Consider the following 23,391-nt stretch of genomic DNA (forward strand, 5'->3'; position numbering starts at 1 on the left):
TTGTCTTTGCTCAAAAATAAAGAAAAACGACGGAATATAATCACGAAAAGTTACATTAATTGATGTTTCTGACGATTAATACATACGACTAATAATATATCGTACTTCGAGTTATTCCATATTTTACTAAGAATCAACTTCCCATAGCGGCCGATATAGAACTACTGAATTATTAGGTTTTCTTGTTGGTAATCTCGGTACGTAGCAGCAACAGTTTGTAAATAAAATATACTGCCAAGTAATTTTCAATGTAGATCGTAGGTAACAATTATCAACAGTCAAAATTTAATACCCGACAGGCCCCTCTTTTTATTTAGTATCATTCAGCACGAGGATCATATTAATAATAATACTAATAACACTTATTCAGCTGTTGAAACTAGTATTAAAAAACCTCCATCCCTCAGCACTGCTACAAAAAATTTTACAATCTTATCCTGAATAGTTTCTCTCTTTAAAAACTAGCAGCTCCAGAAACTACCTAAAGATAATTTCACAAAGTAATCCCACTTTTAGATAAATACCTCAGACATCACACAGGTATTGATAAAACTAAATAAAATATAATAAAAATAGTATTATATTGCACTTTCGTAACTAAATACTATGAGCACTGTATGTATTGCACTATGAAGAACGTTTAAGCTCACAATGAAATCACTTTTGTCAGTTAATTAAAAGAAGTCCCTCAATATTTCAGATTTTTTCGTAATGCTAGTCGGAAGAAAATTTGAAAAACCCCATTGCTCTAAACAGAAGAAACATTATTACCATGAAATTCTTTCTGTAAACTATTAATCAGACATTTTACAAATTGCTTCACAAAGCAGAAAAGCATCCTGCTTCTCCATACATTAAATAATTGCTTGAAAACGTCTAATTAACATCAAGTATTTCTATTGCCAATACAATAAAAAAAAATCCAAAGTGACACAAATAAATCAATATACTCAGTCATTCGAAGTGTCAAAATAACAGTAACATTATTCAATCTCTCAACTATTGGTAAAAATCTTTTCATGTCGTTTCCAAAATATTCCAGCTCCTCCAAAACTTAATACATGGTTAGTGGTAATCCTTAAAAATTATTGATATTACAACTCGTTACAAAATGAAATAAACTTGTTAAAGCTACAATTTTACTAATAACAATTATTGCATAGTTAATTAGAAAAATCGTTTTTCTCTGATGTACTCTTGGATGATATTTACATGTGGTATGCGATAGTCTATTCACTTAGTAATAATAAATAAACATGTATACGCTGACGCACCCTTCTTTCACATTTCCTTATCTTTGACTTTTTAATGGCATAATTAATAATTATGAACCATTGGTAATTATTTTTTAAAATATTCGTCAGATGGTACATTTAAAACATACAGTATATGCACATATAGTATAAAGTGTGTTTTGGTTAGAGACAATAGCTTCACTACAGTCATTTCAAAACTAAATTGTAATAAAATAAGAAACACACATTTGAAATATATGTAAAATGTAATTTTATATTGTGTATGTCCATCCCTTTTGATACTGACTCTTTGTGTATCAGATATATAACTGAGGTGATGGAAAAGGATAAATAAATGCTCAGATTGTTTCAAAAACTGCTGCAAAATTTTAATTCAAAATTACTTTCGAATTTATGGATCACTTTTATTTACACACCAAACTGCAAAATACAATATTAAAAATCGATACTTAACACCTTCATTGCCAAAAATATCGACGATTTAACAAAAAAAAATTGGAGTGAACAAAGCATATTATTATTATTATTATTATTATTATTATTATTATTATTATTATTATTATTATTATTCGACAAATCTGAGGCCAATCACGGTTTTATATCTAAAAGATAATTATATTATTATTGATGGAGTTTTGACCAAGGAAAAAATGTAAACACTCAGTTTTTTAATACTAGTGACTGACCAACACACGATTATAAAAATCCTGTTACAGAACTTGGCATGTTTAGCTGAATATCGGTGGCAAGTTTCCGACTATTGTGACATAGACACAATAAATCATTTTCTATAATTTATAAGCATGACTAGCATAACAGCTATTTAGTTTTCCGTTAATAATGGATGCAAAAACTTGAATCTTTGTTTCCTGGAGGCCATAAGTATAATATTTTTCAACATGACAAAAAATGAACATTATTTTATCCAAATTTACGAAGAAATGCATTAAATTTGCACGATGGTTGATCGAACTAATTTTAAAAATTGGATAGAACGAAATCCACCACTAAGTTAATATTATGTTCAGTATAAAGGCAAATTTTTGTTTCTTTGTGGTATTTCATACAAATGCGTTTCGGTTTATTATTATATCGTCCTCCATTTGCTGCAATTTTCCCTAGATATCATGGATTTTACACTGGTTTTCTTCTTTATCCGATTTTGCTTTAATTTTATAATTTGAAGAAAAAGATTATGCTCAAATATATTTAATAATGTTTTGAATAGCATGTAGGATCTTCCCTTCCATCACAGCGCAGAAATTTTGCAAAACAGCCATTAATCCAAAATTATTTGAAAATCCATGTAAATGTTAGAAAGGCAAAAGTCATGGTGATTGGAACGAATGGGTCGGTGTCAAATATAGAAGAGCGGAAAAAATAGGACAGGTAACTAGTTTTCGATACCTGGGTAGTATTATTAGTAATGATATAAAATATGAATGTGAAATAAAAGCAAGGATAGGAATGGCGGAAGAAAATTTTATTTTGTGGGACCTTGAATAAAGAGTTGAGAAAAAGGGTCATAAAAATGCTTCCAGTGGAGTGTTGTATGGATCAGAAACATGGACATTATGGAAAAATGATGAAACACGGGTTGAAACTTTCGAAATGTAGGTATGGACAAGAATGAGCGAATTAGCTGGGTCGAGCGGAAAACGAATGAGAGGATGTTAGAAATGGTACAGGGGAACAATTTTAGATATTATTAAGAAGAGGAAGAGAAACTGGTTGGGAGATTGGATAAGAAGGAACTATATCATGAGGGATGTACTAGAGGGTGGTAGCAAGAAAGAGAGGGAGCCGGCGAAGGAGACTACAATTAATGGACAATATCAAAACGGAAAAATCGTACGTGAAGACGAAGAGGTTAGCAGAAGACCGTGAAGCATGGAAGCTTCTCAGTTGCAGCACGTGACCTGCCAATAGTATACATACGATGTTGCCATATAGCTCGTTTATCACATGACGTACGAAATAGTGCGAATATAACAATTCTCTCTACATGTTACATATATTTCAATTGATTGATTACAGGTTTAAAGGGAAAATCAAGATCAAGGTCAAAGTTATCTGCCCCATCATAACATCGACCAGGGCTATCACACAATTAATCAAAGACTGATTAGTTAAAATCACAACTGAAATAAAACATTTTTTCTTTTGTTCTCATTAACACTGGAATTAAGTGTAATAATTTATTCTGATGATAAGCCATGAAACACAACTCACGATGAAACATTCGATGGCGCAATATGTTGAAATGTTTTCTTCATAAGCTATATATACTATATGTATATATACTGGAATCATCCGACAAGTACTTAAAAAAAATATTAGCTATCTGCGTAGCGATTTTCAAATATCACCAAACAAAATTTCAGTTCTTTTATTTAAGATTCTCTTTTTAAAGACAAAATTTTCTATTTATATTAACTAAGTAACCACGTTTTGAAAGAATAATCGCAATAAAAGAATTTCTCCAAAATTAAAGCCCTTTTTCAAATCAATTAATAAGGTAATTGAAAATATATTCGACTTAGCTTACTAATTAAAATTATTTGGCAGCATAGCGTGTATATAGGTAGAACGCTATTCTTAAAACTAGTACATAAAAGACTTTGTATGTGAATTGACATTAGGTTTATATAGCTGCTTTGGTAATTGTGGATTTTTATCCATATTTCTCATTTAAAAAAAAAAAAAAAAAAGTGAACCCATTCATCAAACACATCATCGCCTTTCTTTATGCGTATAATGCTACTAGACTATTTAATATCACTGGTCATACATTAAGTATAACAACATAAAGCTGCGCAATACAAATACATACAATATACACCCTTATTACGATATGCTCTAAAGTGTTTACTGTGCTACCTGCTAGAAAACGGAAATTGTATCCCGTCACTTATATTGTATTAAAAAGAAAGGGAAGTTCAATAATTTTTATACTTTTATCTTGAAGTATTGTGTATGGACACAGGAAAATATAAATTTTGTTTTCATAAATTAAACTATATTCTTTCATTAATATGATATTTATATTTGATATAATAGGTTTTCATCCTTGAAACTGTATCTTGATTATTTTATGGACCATTTACTCTACAGTAGAAATTGGCATGCTGAAACAATCCTTTTGGAAGAAAAATGTTATACAAGTAACGCTACCGGAATCCTAGCATGGATATTTGTAAACCGAAATAAAATAATGAAATGTATTTATATGACGGTTATGGACAACAATAATCTGAAAAGACTAAACACACACTATCATATCGTCGTCATAACTGGGTATGCTTTTACCTTCTCATGAGATAACAGGTCATCTTGAAAGCGTGATACTGTGTAATCTATAGCTCTCATATAAGTACTCTACTATGTCTAATTCTTTGTTTAATTAGAATAAAGAAACTCCGAGACAAGCATGAGAAATAAATTATTTACCTAAAAAAATTATGAACATTATAGCGAAACCTATTTACGAGAAAATATCCTATATTCTTTCGCGTTATGATTCATCTGACAAGGAGAAAAAAAAAATAATAGAAAAAAAAAAAAAACGAAAGCTGAGAAGCCCCGTTATGATGGCAATTACAGTCCCAAAGAAAGGTTGATAGTGTAAGAAAGATAAAACTAACGGGACAAGTTGGACGGTAAAGGTGGAGGGCGAAAATAAATAAATGAAATAGTGAAGAAAGTTATAGATACATAATTTCGCCTTAACAGTGACACATGATCGGATATCTCTCTCTCTTCCAAGTATTCTTTTTCTTTCTTCTCCCAACTTCATTAACAAATTTCCAAATTTTAACAGTAAAGTGTTTTGTGCCTTCAATGCTTTTTCATTGAAAACTAACTACCTTGTAAGCTATTTTCCATTTTGATATATATGATGAAAATCGATATATTATATATTCTAGCCATATATGCTTCTCAGCATCAACATATATTCAGCACCTTAATAAAAATAAAGCATGGAGGTTTGTTTCAATTCGGTATGAGTTCAAGCTTGAGAAAGAGGTGAGAAGACACCTATAATAGTGCTTCGTTTCAACATTTCTACCAGCAGTACATACTACTTGCACTACACAGTACTTGAAACTACAAGTGTCAGTCAAACGTATTGCATGCTACTCAAGGAGTTGTAATTTCCAATGATGGAAAAAAAAAAAAAAAAAAAAGAAAGAAAGAAAAGAAAAAAGAAAAAGAAATGTTCCAGTTAACGAGAGTTTTAAATATACAAAATTAAAAGACACAAGAAAAAATGCTGCATGTCAGCAACTGCGTTTACGGATGTTTATCTTCATAGTTAATGCTGATTATCCTGACAATACTTATATTTTTATGTGCTATATTGTAATTTGTGACACTTCTCCATGTTTTCTGTTCAGTTATTTATTCGGTTGACAACGGTCACAAAGATCAAAAACGGAACCCAAGAACTTGTAACTTCAGCGGTATGATTACTGGCAATCTGTCTCAAGATGACGATGCTTATTTAAAACTAAGTTATTCCTTTGTATATATTCTTCTCTATTTTAAAGTTTTATCTTTTTTTGCTATAATGTTCTCTCTACAATGCATTTTATATTTATTTTTCCATTGTATTTGCTTTTCTTCGTGAATGTATTAAAATAGTAAAATATAAGACAGAACGAATTGCCTTAACTTCGCCATTTAAAATAAGAATAAATAAATAAATAAATAAATTACGATTGTGACAATAGTATTAACTTTATTTTGCAGTATAAATATATGGCGGCATACTGACATTTTTTTTCTTTCCACTTTCTTTCTTGTATGCATACCTACATATACATACCATCATAATCATCCAAGTAGTTTCAAACGTAATCTCTGCATCAGATTTTTTTTTTTTTTTTTTTTTTTTTTTTTCATAAAGCCATACTAATAGATAATTCATTTTTCGAAATTTCCTTACCACAAAGTTGGCTATATCTATTCAATGTTGACCTTTTAAATACTGTGAATGACCTGTCAAGAGCAGAGTAACACACTCAAAACGAGCATATTTTAATATATATTTTTTATAGCAATAATATTGCGAAATCAGAATACAGCACAACCTAAGAGCTCTAGCACCTTATATCCACAAAGATTATTAGTTTTCTGCGAAAAACTGTGACACTATAAATTCTACTCTCCTACAAGGAATGAAGAAAGAGAAATATATCTTTTTTTAGAATATTGAGTACAGAAAGAACGAAGACTATTAAAGAAGTAGAAGAAATATGATTTAAGTAGCATTATTTGTACATACTAAGTAGTAGATACAACATTCCATATCATCGGTTATGGCATAGAGAGGACCAAAGTATCTATGTATGTATATATAGACAATTGTTGTAAAGGGCATCACAAATCATGGTATGTATCAATTCCACACAGTTTTACAGAAATATGTATGTATGATTATGGTGTAGCACGGATCACATGCATGGCATGTCAAAATATCACAATGCATTACCAAACTTCTTTTTCTTTTTCTTTTTGGCTTAATTCACATCACATTCTTTTTTTTAAAAAAAAAAAACTGATTAACTGGAAGAATCTGAGATCAGATTAGGTATTTCTAATATCTATTTATATTCTTTCAAATCACAATGAATAATATAATAACTGCAACCATCACTCCCGACAACACACCAATCGCTATCCACTGCCGTCGATCTGCAATTAAATAAATAAGAAAAGTAAATAAACTGTTGCGTCAGTAAAGTTTAAATATTACAAATGTATTTCCAATATTAATATGTGTAGCTAATTACGTAGATTGGCTTTGTTTTAATTACAAAAATTGTTGGACCATCCTGAGATTATGTAGGTTTGTTGTGTAACGATTAGAGTTAATATTCTGAAATGCCAAAATGCGGACAAAATTCAATCTCGTTAACTCGCCATATAAACATTAACTTCCGACACAGAAAAGGAACTCACATTGCATCCGGTGCTTTTGTTAAAACCTAATCTTCAATATTTCAGCCCGCGCGGGAATCATGATTGCGAACACTCTTACTGCAAACTGGAAGAAAACACTTAGACATTATGTAGTTTTTTAGTCCTGTAATAACGAAACACTTCACTTGTTTACAAAACTCTTTAAAAAACACTTATCAAGTCGAATTATGTCCGTTCATTTTTAAGTTTTAAAATGTATTTTTGAGAAAATTTGTCTCGTCTTGATATTTTCACTTTTACGAGAAAAATATCATTTTCATAACTAAAATAAATGTTGTACATAGGTGAACATGAGAAAATGTATACTTCTAAGAGAACAGTGCACATAGTGGAACAAATATTGAAAAGTGAAAATATCTAAACAAGACAAATCTTCCTAGGAATACATTTTAAACCTTAAAAACGAATCGACATAGTTCGAACTATTGAGTGTTAAATATTTTTTAATATTTTATGGACACTTGTAGTGTTTTGTTATTATAGAACTAAAGAACTTCACAGTGTCTTAGTGATTTCTTTGAGTTTGCGGTAGGAGTGTTCGTGATCATGGCCCCAGTGCGGGCTTAAATATTAAAAATAAAGGTTAGCGGGAATACAAAAGCGCCGAATGCAAGGTGAATTACTTTTCTATGTTAAATATGTATCCTAGAGCATCTATAATACAATTACTATTAACTCTCAACATAAAGAATGATAAGTGTTATCTCTTATTTCAAGTTTGCTTTTAAAGCATTATGAAAAATAATTAAACAATGGCACTTACACAGCATTTTAATACGGTTTTTAAGAGGAATAAACCTTTATTATTATTTTTATTATACAATTATACACACACAGCAACATGTTGACTTTGCCTGTTCACATTTTTGAGTAGATCTGAACCTTCTGACAATTCCTTCTTCCAATAAATAAAAAAAATGAAATGAAATCTTTAAGTTTTACGTCCCACGGTTATGCCGGTTAGGCTAAAGGAGGCGGTTTCAATAAATAAAATAGCCCAAAGTCAAAGTTAGACTCAAGCAACAAGCCAACGTATGATTTAGTATGTTTTCTGGCAAAACAGTTATGGAAACGCAGTATTCCAGTGAAAGCATCACGCAGCTGCCTATTAAGAATAACGCAAATTTAAGAACATTTCTTGGAATCTCAGGACAAAGCTACTATTTATTCATCAATGGCCGGGGAATCTACTAAAAACCGTCCAATAAAATGTACTAAGGATACCTTTTTACAATAAAAAATTAACGTCTAACTATATGAGAGAATTTTTAAGTGGTAATTACGAAAGGAAAACCAATACTGACCTTTCTTTCCGTTTGATATATGAAGAACTTTTGCAACTTTTTTCATTGTCGAGTCCAATTTAGAGTCTGCATTGTCAAGTTCATTCCCAAAATCATCAAGCATCCTGAAAATTCGATATAACAAATACATTTTTAAGCATATAACTGATTTTCCATTTAAATTTTTATAAGTTTTTACATCTGTTTTTTATATTTAAGTAAATAATTTGATTAAGTTATCATGCACATAGAAAATAGTTGAATCTGTGCTACTGTATTTATCTTTCTTGTTTATCAAGAAAGTTCCAAATTCCTATGTATTTTCTTTCTAAAACGTATTTTAGAAAAGAAAGATTTAAATGCACCTCACGGATGATGCTAATTTAATACATACATCAACACTACGAATAGATACCTTAAAATTATTTTTTTATACCTTAATATTATTTTTTACGAAATAATATTCGCCACGGGAGCCAAAAACCATTAAATGATATACTTTGTGTTATTTAAAAATAAATAAATAAAATTTTAATAAAAGTAACAATCTGGCACTCTAAGATGTCATTCGTAACGTCACCTCAGCCACAAGAAGCTAAAAGATTAACTATTTATTTCACACCAATTTCCTACCTTATTTCCTTTTCTCTTTGTTGTTTAATAAACTGCTGTTTGTAAAAACTTGGACATCAAGGAAGCCGTATGGGTGGAAATACTGTATACGAGATGATTACTATTTCATTGCTTGTATGTGAGTCTGTAAGACATCGAAACTGTCTTCTGGACGACCAGGACGAACCAAGTGATGATCAATCATACACCACAAAAGTTCGATGCCAGCTGATCATGCCACACAAGCAACGATTCTCGTCATTCGACGAAGGCGGCTTGGGCATTCCGGGATACAAATAACCTGCTGCTGTCCTACTGAAATATGGCACCCCAAGTTGTTTGAAGACAGGTTATGTCCTCAGCCTCTAGGACTTAGTGATGTAGCGGTCACTGGTGATATGGCTCTTAATGCGTAACAGTCAAGATCGTGTGTTATACATAGGGCGTCCCACACTATCACAGATGCCGTTTGACCGCATTGACGTTTACCAATACATGCTGTCAAGTTGTGCTCACCATTACACCCCTACCATATATACAGTCATCCTATAGGACAAACTGAAGTGGGTCGCGTCCGAAAACACCACCATTTGGCACTCAGAACACGAGCGATGATGTTCACACGCCAAATATACCTGGTAGTGTTTAAGGTTCTGGACCAATGCATGCACGTGTGCTGCCAGTCTAACGTTCAACAGACATAATCGAACTTTCGATACAGACAAGTTCGCACCTGATACCATGCTCTTGCGTGGAGGTAAAACTCTGGTAACATTGCACAGGTCGTCATGGCAATGCGGACAAAATGTCTGTCATACTGTGGTATAGTCACAATGCGTGATCGATCGTTGCTGCGTACGGTTGGTTCGCTTCTGTCCATTGTTTTACAAACGCACATTTGTCATGGTGGCATATCATATACGTGTATCGACTTCGATACACGAAAAGTCTTTTTCCTGTAAGCCGATTATGTAACCTCGTTTGACTGCAACCATCTGCTTATATTGGACCCTTTTATATGTGAAGTAGCAAGCGACGTTTCCAGTTTGCTTGTGCAAACTACACTACGTCAGTTCTGCATAAATCTCACTCTCCTGATACTACTCCATGTACCGAACCGAAAGAGGCACCAAGCAATATTTGAGAGTTAGTAATACTAAACATTCGTACACTTCAAGCAATGGCGGAGCTGAAGGAGACCAGGCCCTTACCTGAAAACTTGTTTTCGTCAGTGGTCCTCTGCTCAGTAGTGCTCATGTTGCAACTAACTACCATAAAATATTGAAAATTGTACTGATCGATAATTACTTAGTGTTATCAAAACTACAATACGCTTGATAACCCTAAAAGTACTTATCTTTGAGATAAGTAGTAAAAATAATTAAAAATCGCTATCATGAGTCCAATGTTCGTTATAAAACCACATCGTGATTCTTTTACATATAAGATTCTGCTGGAAACTACTTTCATTTCATTTAAATGGAGTGAGGAGAACGATCGTATCAAATTACCTGAAAACCCTGAAGAAACGTTACCCCCACCCCCAATAATCCTAGCTACGCTATTGACTCTTGACTGTCTTGCATTAGTGCTGTGTTGGTGATAGTGAGCAATACAAAAGATGTGTATCATGGATTTGTGTCTGCAACAGGCCAGATGTTAATGGTACAAAATCGGAGACCTTCGATTTTTCAAAAAGGGGCAAATAGAGGATATGGGGATAGTTGAACGAGTATATTCAAGACTACAGACAAGGAAAATAGTGGATGGAAGTCCAGCTTAAACGAGAGGGATCACAAGACATTGACAGGGCTTACTACAAAAGAATCGTAGAGCAAATGCGGCAAAAATGACTGCCGAAATTGACATCTGGAACGTCTCGTTTCTATAATCATAATCTGATTAGAGCTGTATAACCTTAATATACGCGGTTGTTTTGTGAATTCGTAACTTCTGATCACCGCTGCTAAGGCAGATGCTACGATTATAACACATGCAGTACAAGAGCCTTGAAATATAATCAAAAGAGTTGTTAAAATAGTAGACAGATCCATAGATAAAAATTCCATTGGTAGTGCCTGAGCTAATTACGTTTGAATCAAGCTAGTCGGCAGAATTTAGATATACAAGGTACACAATACTATAGCGTCTTTCATACCTCTCATACTGGCCTTTTTACCACAGTAGAAGAATAGGACAGAAACACATGCAAGGGAGTTTGGAAAGAAATTTCGCGGACGAATGAGACTAAAATGTATGTTTCGTCATTAGTTATTTTAACTCTCTATTTTGTATATAACAGTTCCGAAGAAACGAAATTCACTTGTTTAATTTATGATCGAGTATTTAGTATACTGCCTGACTGTTCAACCATCTCTGTCAAGCACAAATATGTCATTCACTGTTATGATTACGTTTCTTTTTTACATCTGCTTATATAACAGCAAACATTGAATTTGTATACAAGCTTCGCAGCAGGAAACATTTCCTACATTCTAACCAATGTATATAAAAGAAGATAACCTTTATCGTTTCAGATTTTCTTTTTTTTCTGTAAAGGTCAACACAAACTGAGCTGACCGCTTTTCAGAAAAATGAAATGGAATGAAATCCTTGGTTTTACGTACTACAGTTATGTCCTTTAGGTTAAAGAAGACGGATGATGAATGAAAGTGAATAATTATGAAAGCATGTAGGAAGAAACAAGAGAACTCAGTGAAAACCAACAGATACCATTGTTCACCACTTTAACACAAGTTTATATGACTTGAGATCTAACCAGGGATCCCTTGCGCTACTTCAGAGATGAATGCTTTATCATTGAGCCATCTCATGTTTTTATTAACATTTCAGTATACATATAACTTATGTTATTCTTCAACACTGAACACAACTATCGTTGGAAACGTTCTAGAATCAACTCCAACATCGAGCCAGGGATTTCGCCAAACGCCCCCAATGGAGGGATATCACTCCCCTAAACTTCTTGTAACATTCCTCCAAACTTCTGCTTTCATCCGAGCCTGAACACGGAATTTTTCACGTACTTCATGTTTTGTGCGAAGATATCGAATTTGAATACAGAACTCTCAAACGATTGAAAGAAGAACTTTCTTCATCGGATTTCTTATTGAAACTTTCCTGTGAAGAAAATAAATACAATACGTTTACTAATTTGTCAGCTCTGGCAACAAAACTGCTTCTTCCAATTGGTACCACTTCAGTGGAGAGAGAATTTTGCTTTTCTTGTTCAATACTTCTTTGGCTATGGCAATTCTTGACCTGATCTTTTTTGGTACAATAAGCGCCTCTCGTCAAAATACTTCCAAGATACTTGAAATCATCTACCTCTTCAAGTTCTCTTTGTTCTACTGACCCGTAAGGGCACGTTTCCAAATTTAATAATCAAATTTCATTACTGTTGTTGTTGAGTTGAGGTTTGGTGTCCCAGTCGCAGCGAGGCTATATGAGACTTGGACCTACACCTTATCGTGAGCTTTAAATCACATGAATCCTGCCAACAGTCGAACCCGGGTCTCCCCGTCGAAGACGTGTACGCTAATCATACAGTCACAAGGGAGCTCTTAATCAAATTTTAATGTAAGTAGTATTTAATTTATCTACAATACAAATTCATTTTGAAAAAGAGAGAGTCCAGTTCATTTCAAAGAAAACTAAAAAATAACTGTAATTTCTCATATAAATCAATGGGATAAAAATCGTGTTGGTACAACAGCGTTAAATAAATGTAAACTTTCACAGATTGTCAGAAATCCTTAGCAGAATTCTATGCAATTTCTCTAATGGATCCCCATCTCCAATCTATGTCAATTGTCTCGAAATATTTAAAACATCATATTCATCACTGGTGGAATCTCTCTTTAAACTTTGCTCTCATTCACGCAAACTACGTCTAACTACTTCATATAACAACAACTTTTTGCAATCTTCAACTTAATTTCAACGAAGACATTGATTATACACTAGAATTGGGCCTCAACTTACACGGGATGCACAATAATATCCATAGAATGTTTGCCTATCATTCTTAGAAAACAGAATTTATTGGGGGGAGAACAGGATGGAAGTTTTTCACACTTATCTCCTTGAAGAAAGATTATGTACATACACATTAAAAAAAAAAGAAAAAAAAGAAAGAAGAAAAAAAACTCGATTCTTCTTCCCGCAGGAAAGTTCCTAAAAGATGTTTATACACACTATCTTCAAGGAACATGGAGATGAGTGTGAAAATTTTTAAGTGATCCTTATGTTCTTTAAGTAACTACGTATCATAGTGAATAGTTATTTAGTAACTCGCAAATTTAATTCAATAACAAATGCATGATACAGGAAAAATAATACGCTTAGTAAAGGTTATTTAAGTGCCAATTCCATTTGTTTATTTGGAAATTAACATACTTTTTAATAACTGAAGTTACATGAAATGCAAGTCTATAGTTTAACATAGGAACCAAAGCATACGTGATCCCGCCTGGGATTATTTCCTGGATTATGTGTAAAATCGATTTTGTGTCCAGGAAATTTACCTAGACACTACTAATAATTAACAATAAAATTGCCGATTCTATTTCACTGCTTAATACGTAGCCTTTCTCTTTCTGAAAAGTTATGCCTATCTTCAACATATACATATCATAAAATATTACATATTAAAATATGATGACAGAAATATAGAACAGAACGGTACGAGTGAATTAATGTAATTTTTATCTCTGAACTAATGAAATCTCGTAACAAATCACACTTTCAACATTACATTACTTTTGTCCTTCACATAATGTCAATAGATTTTATGTATGCATCTGTCTGTCATCTGTGTTGACAAGGAGTATTGTTATCTTTATGAGTTTGATAATCGTTGCTATGTGGTATTATTAACATACGTGACATGTGCGCAAATAACGAAACTTTCAGTACATACTTCGTTTTTTCATCCTTTTTCTTGGAATAGTGATTGAATTAAGCCGCTACACAATATAAGCATTAGTTTTTAAGGGTTCTAAATATGGAGTATTCTTTCCTGGAGAGATTAATGTTCTGTTTTTGTAGATTCATTTTACATGGTTACTATGATGACAATTACTGTGTGAAAATGAGTTCGTTCGCACATGCTAAGCACATAGTTTTAAGCATAAATTATTAATGACTTTGTGTGAAATATGAAGTTTTACTTAACGGAGCCAATAATTCTTTAAATGTATCTTATAGAATCCTTACCATAGCACAATGTGTTACTCCCTCCCCATACCCCTAAAAACACATTTATGTGATCATATAAAATTACTCCTTTTATTAAATTTTATTGTAAATTAAGCTAATATACGGCACCATGCTTGAAACTAATGAGTTCATAATTTCAATTGTACAAATATTTTAGTGAAATAGTATATATTCTTACCTAATGAATCCAATAAAGAATATTGTATTATCTGTTCGTACTCTGTTCTCGTGAATTGTGTACGTAGTTCATAATGAATAATTAAAGGTCTTTATATACACATATTAGTTTTCGATACCTAGGTAGTATTATTAGTGATAACATGCAGTGTGAACGTGAAATAAAAGGAAGGACAGGAATGGCGAAAGAAGCCTTTCAAGGAAGAAAATACTACTTTGTGGGACCTTGAATAAAGAGCTGAGAAAAAGACTCATAAAATGCTTCGTGTGGAGTATTGTTCTGTATGGGTCGAAAGCATGGACATTGCGCAAAAATGGTGGAAAACGACTGGAAGCTTTTGAAATGTGGGTGTGGAGAAGACTGGCGAGAATTAGCTGGGTCGAGCGGAAAACGAATGAGAGAGTCTCAGAAAAGGCGAGGGAAAAAAAGAACAATTTTTAGACACTATTAAAAGGAAGAAAAACTGGTTAGACACTGGCTAAGAAGGAACTGTATCATAAGGTACGTACTAAAAGGTTTGGTGCAGGGGGCGAAGGAAACTACAATTGATTGACAATAAATATCAAAACAGAAAAATCATACGTGAAAACGAAGAGCGGAAAATTGTGGAGCATGGAAGGCTCTCAGTTGCGGCAAGCGACCTATGGTGATGGCAGAATACCTATGATGATGATATATATTAACATTCACAATAAATTCATTTTATAAAGCAAAGAACATCACCATATGGAAGAAAAAATTAAAATGTTCCATAATTTCTGCGAAGGCTCTGACCGATTTCCTGCTTTACAAACTTCTCATCGTGTATATTTTAATTTTAAAAATAAATAAACGTGATAAAACATATACCTCAAAAGCCTACAATTTGTTTAAGTATATACTTATCTTTAAAATCGGTTATTTACACGAGACTATGAGACGATATTGATTTCTCGTTTTTGAATGATGTAATTCTCTGGAATGTACTTGATCAAGCTTTCCACAACTATTCTCATTTTTAGCTTATTCATCGAAGTTGAGGCTACTCATCAAACTTTTAATTGGAACTTTCGAGGCCCTCTCATTAAGCATAGAATGAAATCGATTGGTTATTTTATACTGTTATTTGTTTTATCTTTTATTCAAACAGATCACTAATTCTACTTGTCACTGGCTGAGGTTGCTAAACCTATAAACATAGTAAATTATTTTATTTTTACACAACATAGTTTTACATGAAATAGTGCTGGAAATACACGAAATTTTGATTGGAGTAAAAAGGAATGAATACGGATAACCAACGATATGATCACGTTTCCTGGCCTGAATACTCCTAAAGTTTCACAACTAACCAGAGAATTTCAGGTAATTATTTCTATAAACTTTTTTTTTTCTTTCTTTTTGAGAAATAATGTTGGAAAAGTAGAACGCACTGCTGCCTCGGTGGTAGAGCAACAGTAGTCACGTGACACATTTATGATCAACTCTATACCAGCTTTACAATGAGATCTTTGTATTCCTATATACTGTACTTACTTTCTGAACTCCACTTACACTAAATCATTCCCTCATACAGTGTGCGCTTTGCTTGAGATTAAGAGGCTTGTTCATATTATTTGGTGTAGAAAATAGTCAAAGGGAGACTGTAAAATGACCTCATCTTATGTAAACATGTTAATCATACATTTCTAAAATTCTCATTTTCATGAAGCATTGCATATACCCTCATCTAGACTACCTAATGAGCCTATTGCTTTTGCTTGGTATTACTGGGAAAAGAGGCAAATTAACTCCAACTTTATGATCTGATTAGCGTAATGTAAAATATTTTCATGAAACAAGCGTATGTGTCTTTGGAGACTTAGTTACTTTTGTTGGGTGCGTGTTTTCTATTTCGTAATGTTCAAACTGTTAAAATCACTCTGATCACGCATGGAACTGATCTGAAAGTTTCCGTACCGATCACTAGTATTTCAGCCAATTTGACTATTGGAAGAAGTGCTCCGTCTGGCCACTCAGCTTGAACCAAGTCGACATGAATGTTTTCTTAGTGAGTTACAGCCAAGGTAGCTCTAACTTTTAGTGTAACACGACACAATAAAAGTCTAAGTAAAAGTCACGTCTATTGGAGAGGATAATTTCCTTAGGGGTAATGAACCATAAAAAAATTACCAGTTCAATATTAATTTTCTTAAAACATTTTGTTATGATAATGTAAAGCGGTTTACTTAATGGTCTGAGACATTCTATTATATATTACTCTGCACTTATAACTACAGGGTGATTTTTTTATAACTCATGGATTTCATTTGGGTCTAGAATTTCTAAATGAAGTCATATTTTCACGCGGTTTGTGACAGATGATTAAGGAAGGACAGGAGATTTATGGGACTATGCTTATTGGTTTAAATTCATCCGGGCTAACATCGACCACCCCTCAAGAAAAACAGCAAATATTCGCCAGTGTACCTCACAAATGGAATGAGGTTTGGATTTTGAAGCGAAATTACAGAATACAAATTAAGTGTTAGTGGTAACACCCATAACTCACATGTTGAATAGCTAGCCGGTTTCTTGCGACAAACGACGGAGAGATTTCTTGGACGACTTAAGGAGCTGATAACTGACATCTTCCACAACACCCACCTGTGGGGTCCGATGCTTCCCTGTCTCACTCAGAAGCGGTCCTTTTCTTCCGATTTATTTACTAGCAACCATACTATGTTCCTGTCTGGGGCAGAAAGTGAGGCAAATTTGTTTATAAATGACCTTTGCGTAGCAACAATAGATTCCGTTCTCTAAAAACTTTTAACGATAAATTCATGTTGCTCCAAAGAGTTCTCTATTCTCACTGTGTCCTGACCATACTCACACAATAGCACAGAACTGTACAGCACAATTCCCAATACAACAAGGCCAGTTTCCTGTTTTCTATTGGCCTTGGCACGGCTGCCATCTAACGAAAAAAAAACCTCAAATCTCCACACCACACCGCACCTCATTCTAACTGGTACACTGGCGAATGCAAGTATTTTCGTTTTTCTTCTGGCATGGCCGATATTATACTCGATGAATTTAAACCAGTACACATAGTTTCATAAATCTCCCATCCTTCCCTGATCATTTGCCACAAACAGCATGAAAATCGGACTTCAGGTAAAAATTCTAGATCCAAATGAAATTCGTGAGTTTTAAAACAATCACCCTGTATATGTAAGGAATATTTTACTTATATTCGTAAGAGAACAGAAAGAGCCGTCTTTTTATTGCTCCAGATTTTCGACTCGAGATAAGTTCCGGTATCACAGGAAGATAATTATAGTAACTTCCACTTCTCCCTCCCTTTCCCCTCAAAGAAAACAAAAATACAGTAGTAAATTTGTTTTGGTAAGAAGAAGCTATCTAGTTGGTTAAATCCTGTTGCTGCGTAACTAATAAAATATACCATTTTATCATCATACGTATACATATCAGATGGAAAATTACACAGCTATTTTTTTTTCTTAAAAATAATAATAATAATAAAGGTGTATCTAATTTTCAAAGCTCAACTAATTGAAGCTAAGAATATTTAAGTATGTTGCCATTATCAAGCAATTTCATTATCAAGCAATTCCAAGTAAGTTGCTAAGTTTCACAATTCTAACAAGTGTCAGTAGTTCGGCCCCAAATGTTGCTCATGTAGCAGCAATCCTACATTTAAACAGATTTTATTCAACCATTTAGTTTCTTAAGGATAACCGACATTTTTAAAATTAATTTTCACTCAGAACTATCACATTTCATTTAAAATATACTTACACAGCCTGTTCGTCCATCTCATTTCCAATCTGCCTTGACACTGTTTTAAGGCTGCCTATCGAATCCCCTATCATATCCATTGGTTCATCCTGAGTTCGAATTAAGTGATGCTGTTGGAGTGTGTCGTCTAAAAATTGCCTATTCGGACTATCCAATTCATTCTCTAACTTCGAGTACTTTGTCGTTCCATGACTGGTTGGAGGTCTCGCTGGACTATTCTCCAACAAAGGCTATAGAAAAAAAATGAAATGAATGTTACAACAAAGAAAAGAAAATAATACAATTATTACACTACACGGCGAACCATAAGTCTTACAATTTTCTGGTACACAAGATACCTGTATTTATTGCAGAGCAATGAAATCAAGTTAACAATCAAAATATGCCCCTCGTGTTGGACTACCTGCAGCTACCTTTCTGTCAGTTCCTCGATTCCACGTCGATATCACGTCTTGTCTCTAAAGGCAAAGAAATCAATCATTGTTGTTTCTATCTCCTGCTGGTTGATGAAGTATCATGATTTCAGTAAGTGCGCTATGAACCGAAACTGGCAAGGTCAGGGCTATATGCTGCATGTGCATAAATTGTTGATGACCGGTTCTGGAAGTCGGCCCTTGCTTATCTATTTGTTTTTGTACATTCGGATTTCGGAAAATCATTTTTTTCATCGTGTGTAACAATCCGTTTCAGGAACGCACATCAGGCGGACTTTGCATCAATTGTTGGTACACATCCACTCTCCTCTGAGCCAACTCATGTGGCACAATGTGGCAGTTCCTGACAGTTCATGAAGTTGACGCACTACAGTGAAGTGTAACATGCCGAGTTGATTTGACAATCGTCGTGTGCTAGTGGATGGATTTTCCTCAATGCCATGTTGTACGACCTCAGAATCTATTATGCTTGAGCGACCAAACCTTGGCTGGTCTTTAATATTTTTACAACCTACGCGAAATTTCTAAAACCAACGAGTTGCTGTGCTGTAGTTCGTTGCACATTCCACTTTTGCATGACAAATATTTTGGGTTGCTGCCGCAGCGTTATGCTCGAGTTCATAAATTAACAGTTTACGTATCAGACATTGTTGAACACTCATCGTCACTGCTACTCAAAACTGACTGAAGATACTAACAGAGTGGCGGAATCTGTGTTAAATAGTGCGCTTGCCACACTACCTCTTAGGCCAGATTGACGCTGTATCTAGGTCAACCACGACGTATACAGGCGCCTACTGTTTGCACTGTGGAAATATTGCGAGACTTACGACTCACCCAGTCAAGGTTCTCAAGCTTGTTTCTTTCCTCTGGTTGTGACTCATTGTCTTATCACACCCATAGCAGCACTGGTGAAGTATGCCGCTATCGGCAGAAGGAGAGAAAAGTCAAAATGCACACTTGACAAAATGTCTGTAAGTACTCATTGCTATAAACAATGAGACAGTGTACACTGACTGGGGAATGTAAATCAACCGAAAGGACAACAGTCTCCTGCGTGAGTTGACAGTTAAAACAAGAATAACCAAGATTGAATATCGTGTTGATATAGCAAGCAGCAAGAGCAATAAGTACTTACTGACATTTTGTCAAGTGTGCATTTTGACTTTTCTTGCCTTCTGCTGATAGCGGCATTCTTTACCAGTGCTGCTGTGGGTGTGATAAGACAGTGAGTCACAACTAGAGGAAAGAAACAAGCTTGAGAGTCTTGACTGCACTAACCATTCATCCGACCTTTATTTTACTTCACAACAACAAATTTCCAGTTGAATTTGTGAACAAAACACACCTACAGTATGCTGTCATTCCTTAATACTTTGACTCCCTTCTGTTCACAAACACAAAACGCGCTTTGTCGTGTGTTATGATACACTAAAGAGTAACTATTCCCAAAGTTTCAGATTTTCCTATCCGGGCCCACTGAAGATAATGGACAGTGAAAAATGCCGAATTGGCATAATTCCCCAACTTCATTATTGTTTTACAGGCCTTTGGAAACAGGTACAGGTCTGCAAATTTCTGTGTATAAACTTATGATCCCAGACTACATGCACACACAAATTCAGACCTCTACGTCAATTGTTTCCTCTGCCCAAACAAATCTTTAATGTCCTAAAATGTTGCTACTGTAGGCCCTAATTTCAACCCTTTCAAGTGGTTTTAAGCAAAAATGTTAAGAGGACAAAGTTTTAGTTCTGCACACGTTGGAGACGCCCAGTAATTTTCATTGAGGTAGGGCCAACTCATGTGGAGATATTGAATAATCCGTAAATGCCTCAAATCGGAAAAACGCAAAATAGTGGCAGCCGCTGAGTCACTACAGTATGTCTTAAAAATACAATAATCGTGGTTTTGAATTACCCTTATATAGGATAAACACTCATGAAAAAACTAGATTTTTGGAAATGGTCGAGCGGCACATGCTTGATCACTTACAATGGATTGACTCATCAGTTATTAAAATTTGCATAACTTTTATCCTATCGAATTACTTACTTATTTATAGTGTGTGATATGCAATTCATTTGAATTTTATTTTTCTGACCTAATGTTTTATCTAAGAGGACCATATGGGCATATCTCGACGACCACTCATAATCCGCGGACCACCGCTTGAAATACGCTGCTCTAACCAATAAAATTAGCAGGAACACGACAGTTTTTGTGGATAGGACGTACTATTAAGATACGCTCCGTATCATAACTGAATTAGATCCCAAGTGCTGCACTTCGACCAAAGTTTGAGCTTGCAAACATACATACACAAAAGTCAAAAGGTGCTAGCCGTGATGCTACAATTGAGGCCTTTATCTACAAAATATTACAGCAAAAAAATGGTTATTTCTCTATGTGGAGTGCAACATTTCATTTCATTGATAACTGCAACTATTGAACAGTGCAGTAAACAACAGTAGTTGTTAAAACTGGTGATACAGCAGATGATCATTAATACAGTACCGTACTTTTATCAAGTTTTTGTATTTCTGCTATGCATTGAAACAAACACTGAGGCATATACGATGGGAACTTGGGAAATAACTTCAAAAGAAGGGGACTTGGAAATCAATGAAAAGATGTTCAAAAATATGTTGTTCAGGTCAATCGCTTTATGCTTTAATTATCTTCCTTAATTTAACATCAAAGCAATAATTCAGCACCTGAAAGAGATGAACAGAAGCATATTTGAATTTTCCAAAAAAAAAAAAAAAAAAAAAAAAAAAAAAAAAAAAAAAAATTATAGAATTAGGGGTCAGTATTATTACAAAAAACATATTGTTTCAATGGATAACCTCTATCATCTTCGGTGGTAGTTTACACACTTGAGTCTTACGATCAGGGCCCGGATTTTGTTGACCTAAAATTTTCTAAAAAGTGACTTATAAAATGACACTAAAATTCCTCTAAAATGACTCTAAAATTCACAAAAATTGACCTTAAAACTTGCGTTTTTTAAAACGTTTATTTCGTTAAACATTGACATTTAAAAAAATATCTATTGGATTTTAATTAACGTTTCTCACTCATATTCAAAAAGTTTTGTTTCAGTTAGTTGCAGTCCATTGATCAGTCCATTGTACGGCATTGTATGTACTGAATGCGTCAATTCACTCCCGAGATGAAACTAGGAAGCACTCTTAAACAATAAAAGTTCGCAAGTGTAGACTTCATGGAAATAATAGATGAGATAGTCTTTGTACGCCTTCTAATCCATTTTTAGTTATTCACGTGGTCACATCCTTTGTGGTCAACAACCCAAAACTATCTGTTTGGCCACCTACCAACCCCCACCTTTCGTCAACCCACTACAGCTTTCTTTTCATTAGCTCGTTAGGAATGCAGTTTTTCCACCCCAATAGTCAGGAAGCATGAAAAGAGATTATTTAACTTCGTCTTTTTCACATCCATAAACAGTGTTCATTTTAAGATTTCCTTATGTAGAAGAAAATAATAAAAAGGTCATTAGTGACCTAAAAGTGACCTTAAAATAGTGAAAAATGACCTGAAACTTCAAAACGGTAAAAAGTGACCAAAAGTTGACCCTAAAAAAATATAATTTTAGAACCTAGAGTTGATGGATAACGTTCTTATTTGAATTTGCCTTGTCCTATGCGTAACAGAAAAACATTGACTTGTCAACAAAATCCGGGCTCTGCTTATGATGAAAAAAAATTACCAAAGAAGTGCGTACATTGCTCATAAGTTTTAAACACATAGTTCTTTCTTCTTCATTAGTACCAAGTAATTCAAGGAATTCGAGTTTTCATTCACATTGCCGATATATTTTTAGTCTAAAGGAGTTGAAGACAACATTCTATAATACGAGGTATTTACAGCTTAAGATTTTACCTTCCACCGAAGATACGGAGGTATTATGTTGAAATACTGTAGTCTACTTAATATTAGTGGTGTTTAATTATTATTATTATTTTAACAATATTGCAGTAGTTCTTATGAATAATTGTACCCGTAGTTTTCGATCAAATAAAACTTTAAAACAAGCAACAACATGTTATATGAATATAAAGAAGCATATAAAATTTAAAGTTCATATTAATCCTCTGTTTATCAAGTTAAAAATAGTTACACTGTTTACCAGATGAGGTATACACGCATCCCATAAAAAACTGATTTTTTAGAGGAGTAAAGAGTTATTTATATATCATACTTTTTCTCAGAATCATCAGTGTAACTGAACGTATCGTAAAGTGGGTATACTTTGAAGCTGGGGTTACTTTGCATCGAGCAGGAAAAATGTTTCGTTCGTGCTTGTTAACAAGATTGTTATATTTTCTGACGAGTATGACGCGATATCACAGACGGTAACGTTCAGAGAAGTTGGAAAAGGTTTTGCAGTAATTGAGCTGTTACTTGCTCTGTGAGAAGACAGAGAAGTTTAGTGGAAATATTTACGTGAAAGAGAAGTCAAAATAAATCTACATTCATCTTAGTCTCTATGTACTGTGAGGAAGTAAGCAATATTAAGTTCAATTTGGACGTCTGTAAAGACAGAGTGAGTAGTTCTGCTTTTACTCAAAAAAGTGAGACGCTACATTGCTCTATAA

The 23,391-nt window shown here is 33.8% G+C and overlaps 1 protein-coding gene across 1 annotated transcript in view; it reads right to left on the bottom strand.

Moving 5' to 3' along the window:
• The window catches only part of Syx6 (Syntaxin 6), a 143,262-nt gene continuing 119,871 nt past the window's right edge, over nucleotides 1-23,391 (bottom strand). The window contains exons 5-7 of the mRNA XM_081764903.1: nucleotides 18,336-18,565; nucleotides 8,546-8,649; nucleotides 1-6,953 (exon numbers count right to left, since the gene is read on the bottom strand). Coding sequence (XP_081621029.1) covers nucleotides 6,877-6,953; nucleotides 8,546-8,649; nucleotides 18,336-18,565 — 411 coding nt within the window. The 3' untranslated portion in view covers nucleotides 1-6,876. The remainder of the gene's footprint in view (nucleotides 6,954-8,545; nucleotides 8,650-18,335; nucleotides 18,566-23,391) is intronic.

This window comes from Thermobia domestica, chromosome 7 (assembly GCF_964235325.1).
Source record: "Thermobia domestica chromosome 7, izTheDome1.hap1.1, whole genome shotgun sequence".
Classification (NCBI taxonomy): Eukaryota; Metazoa; Arthropoda; class Insecta; order Zygentoma; family Lepismatidae; genus Thermobia; species Thermobia domestica.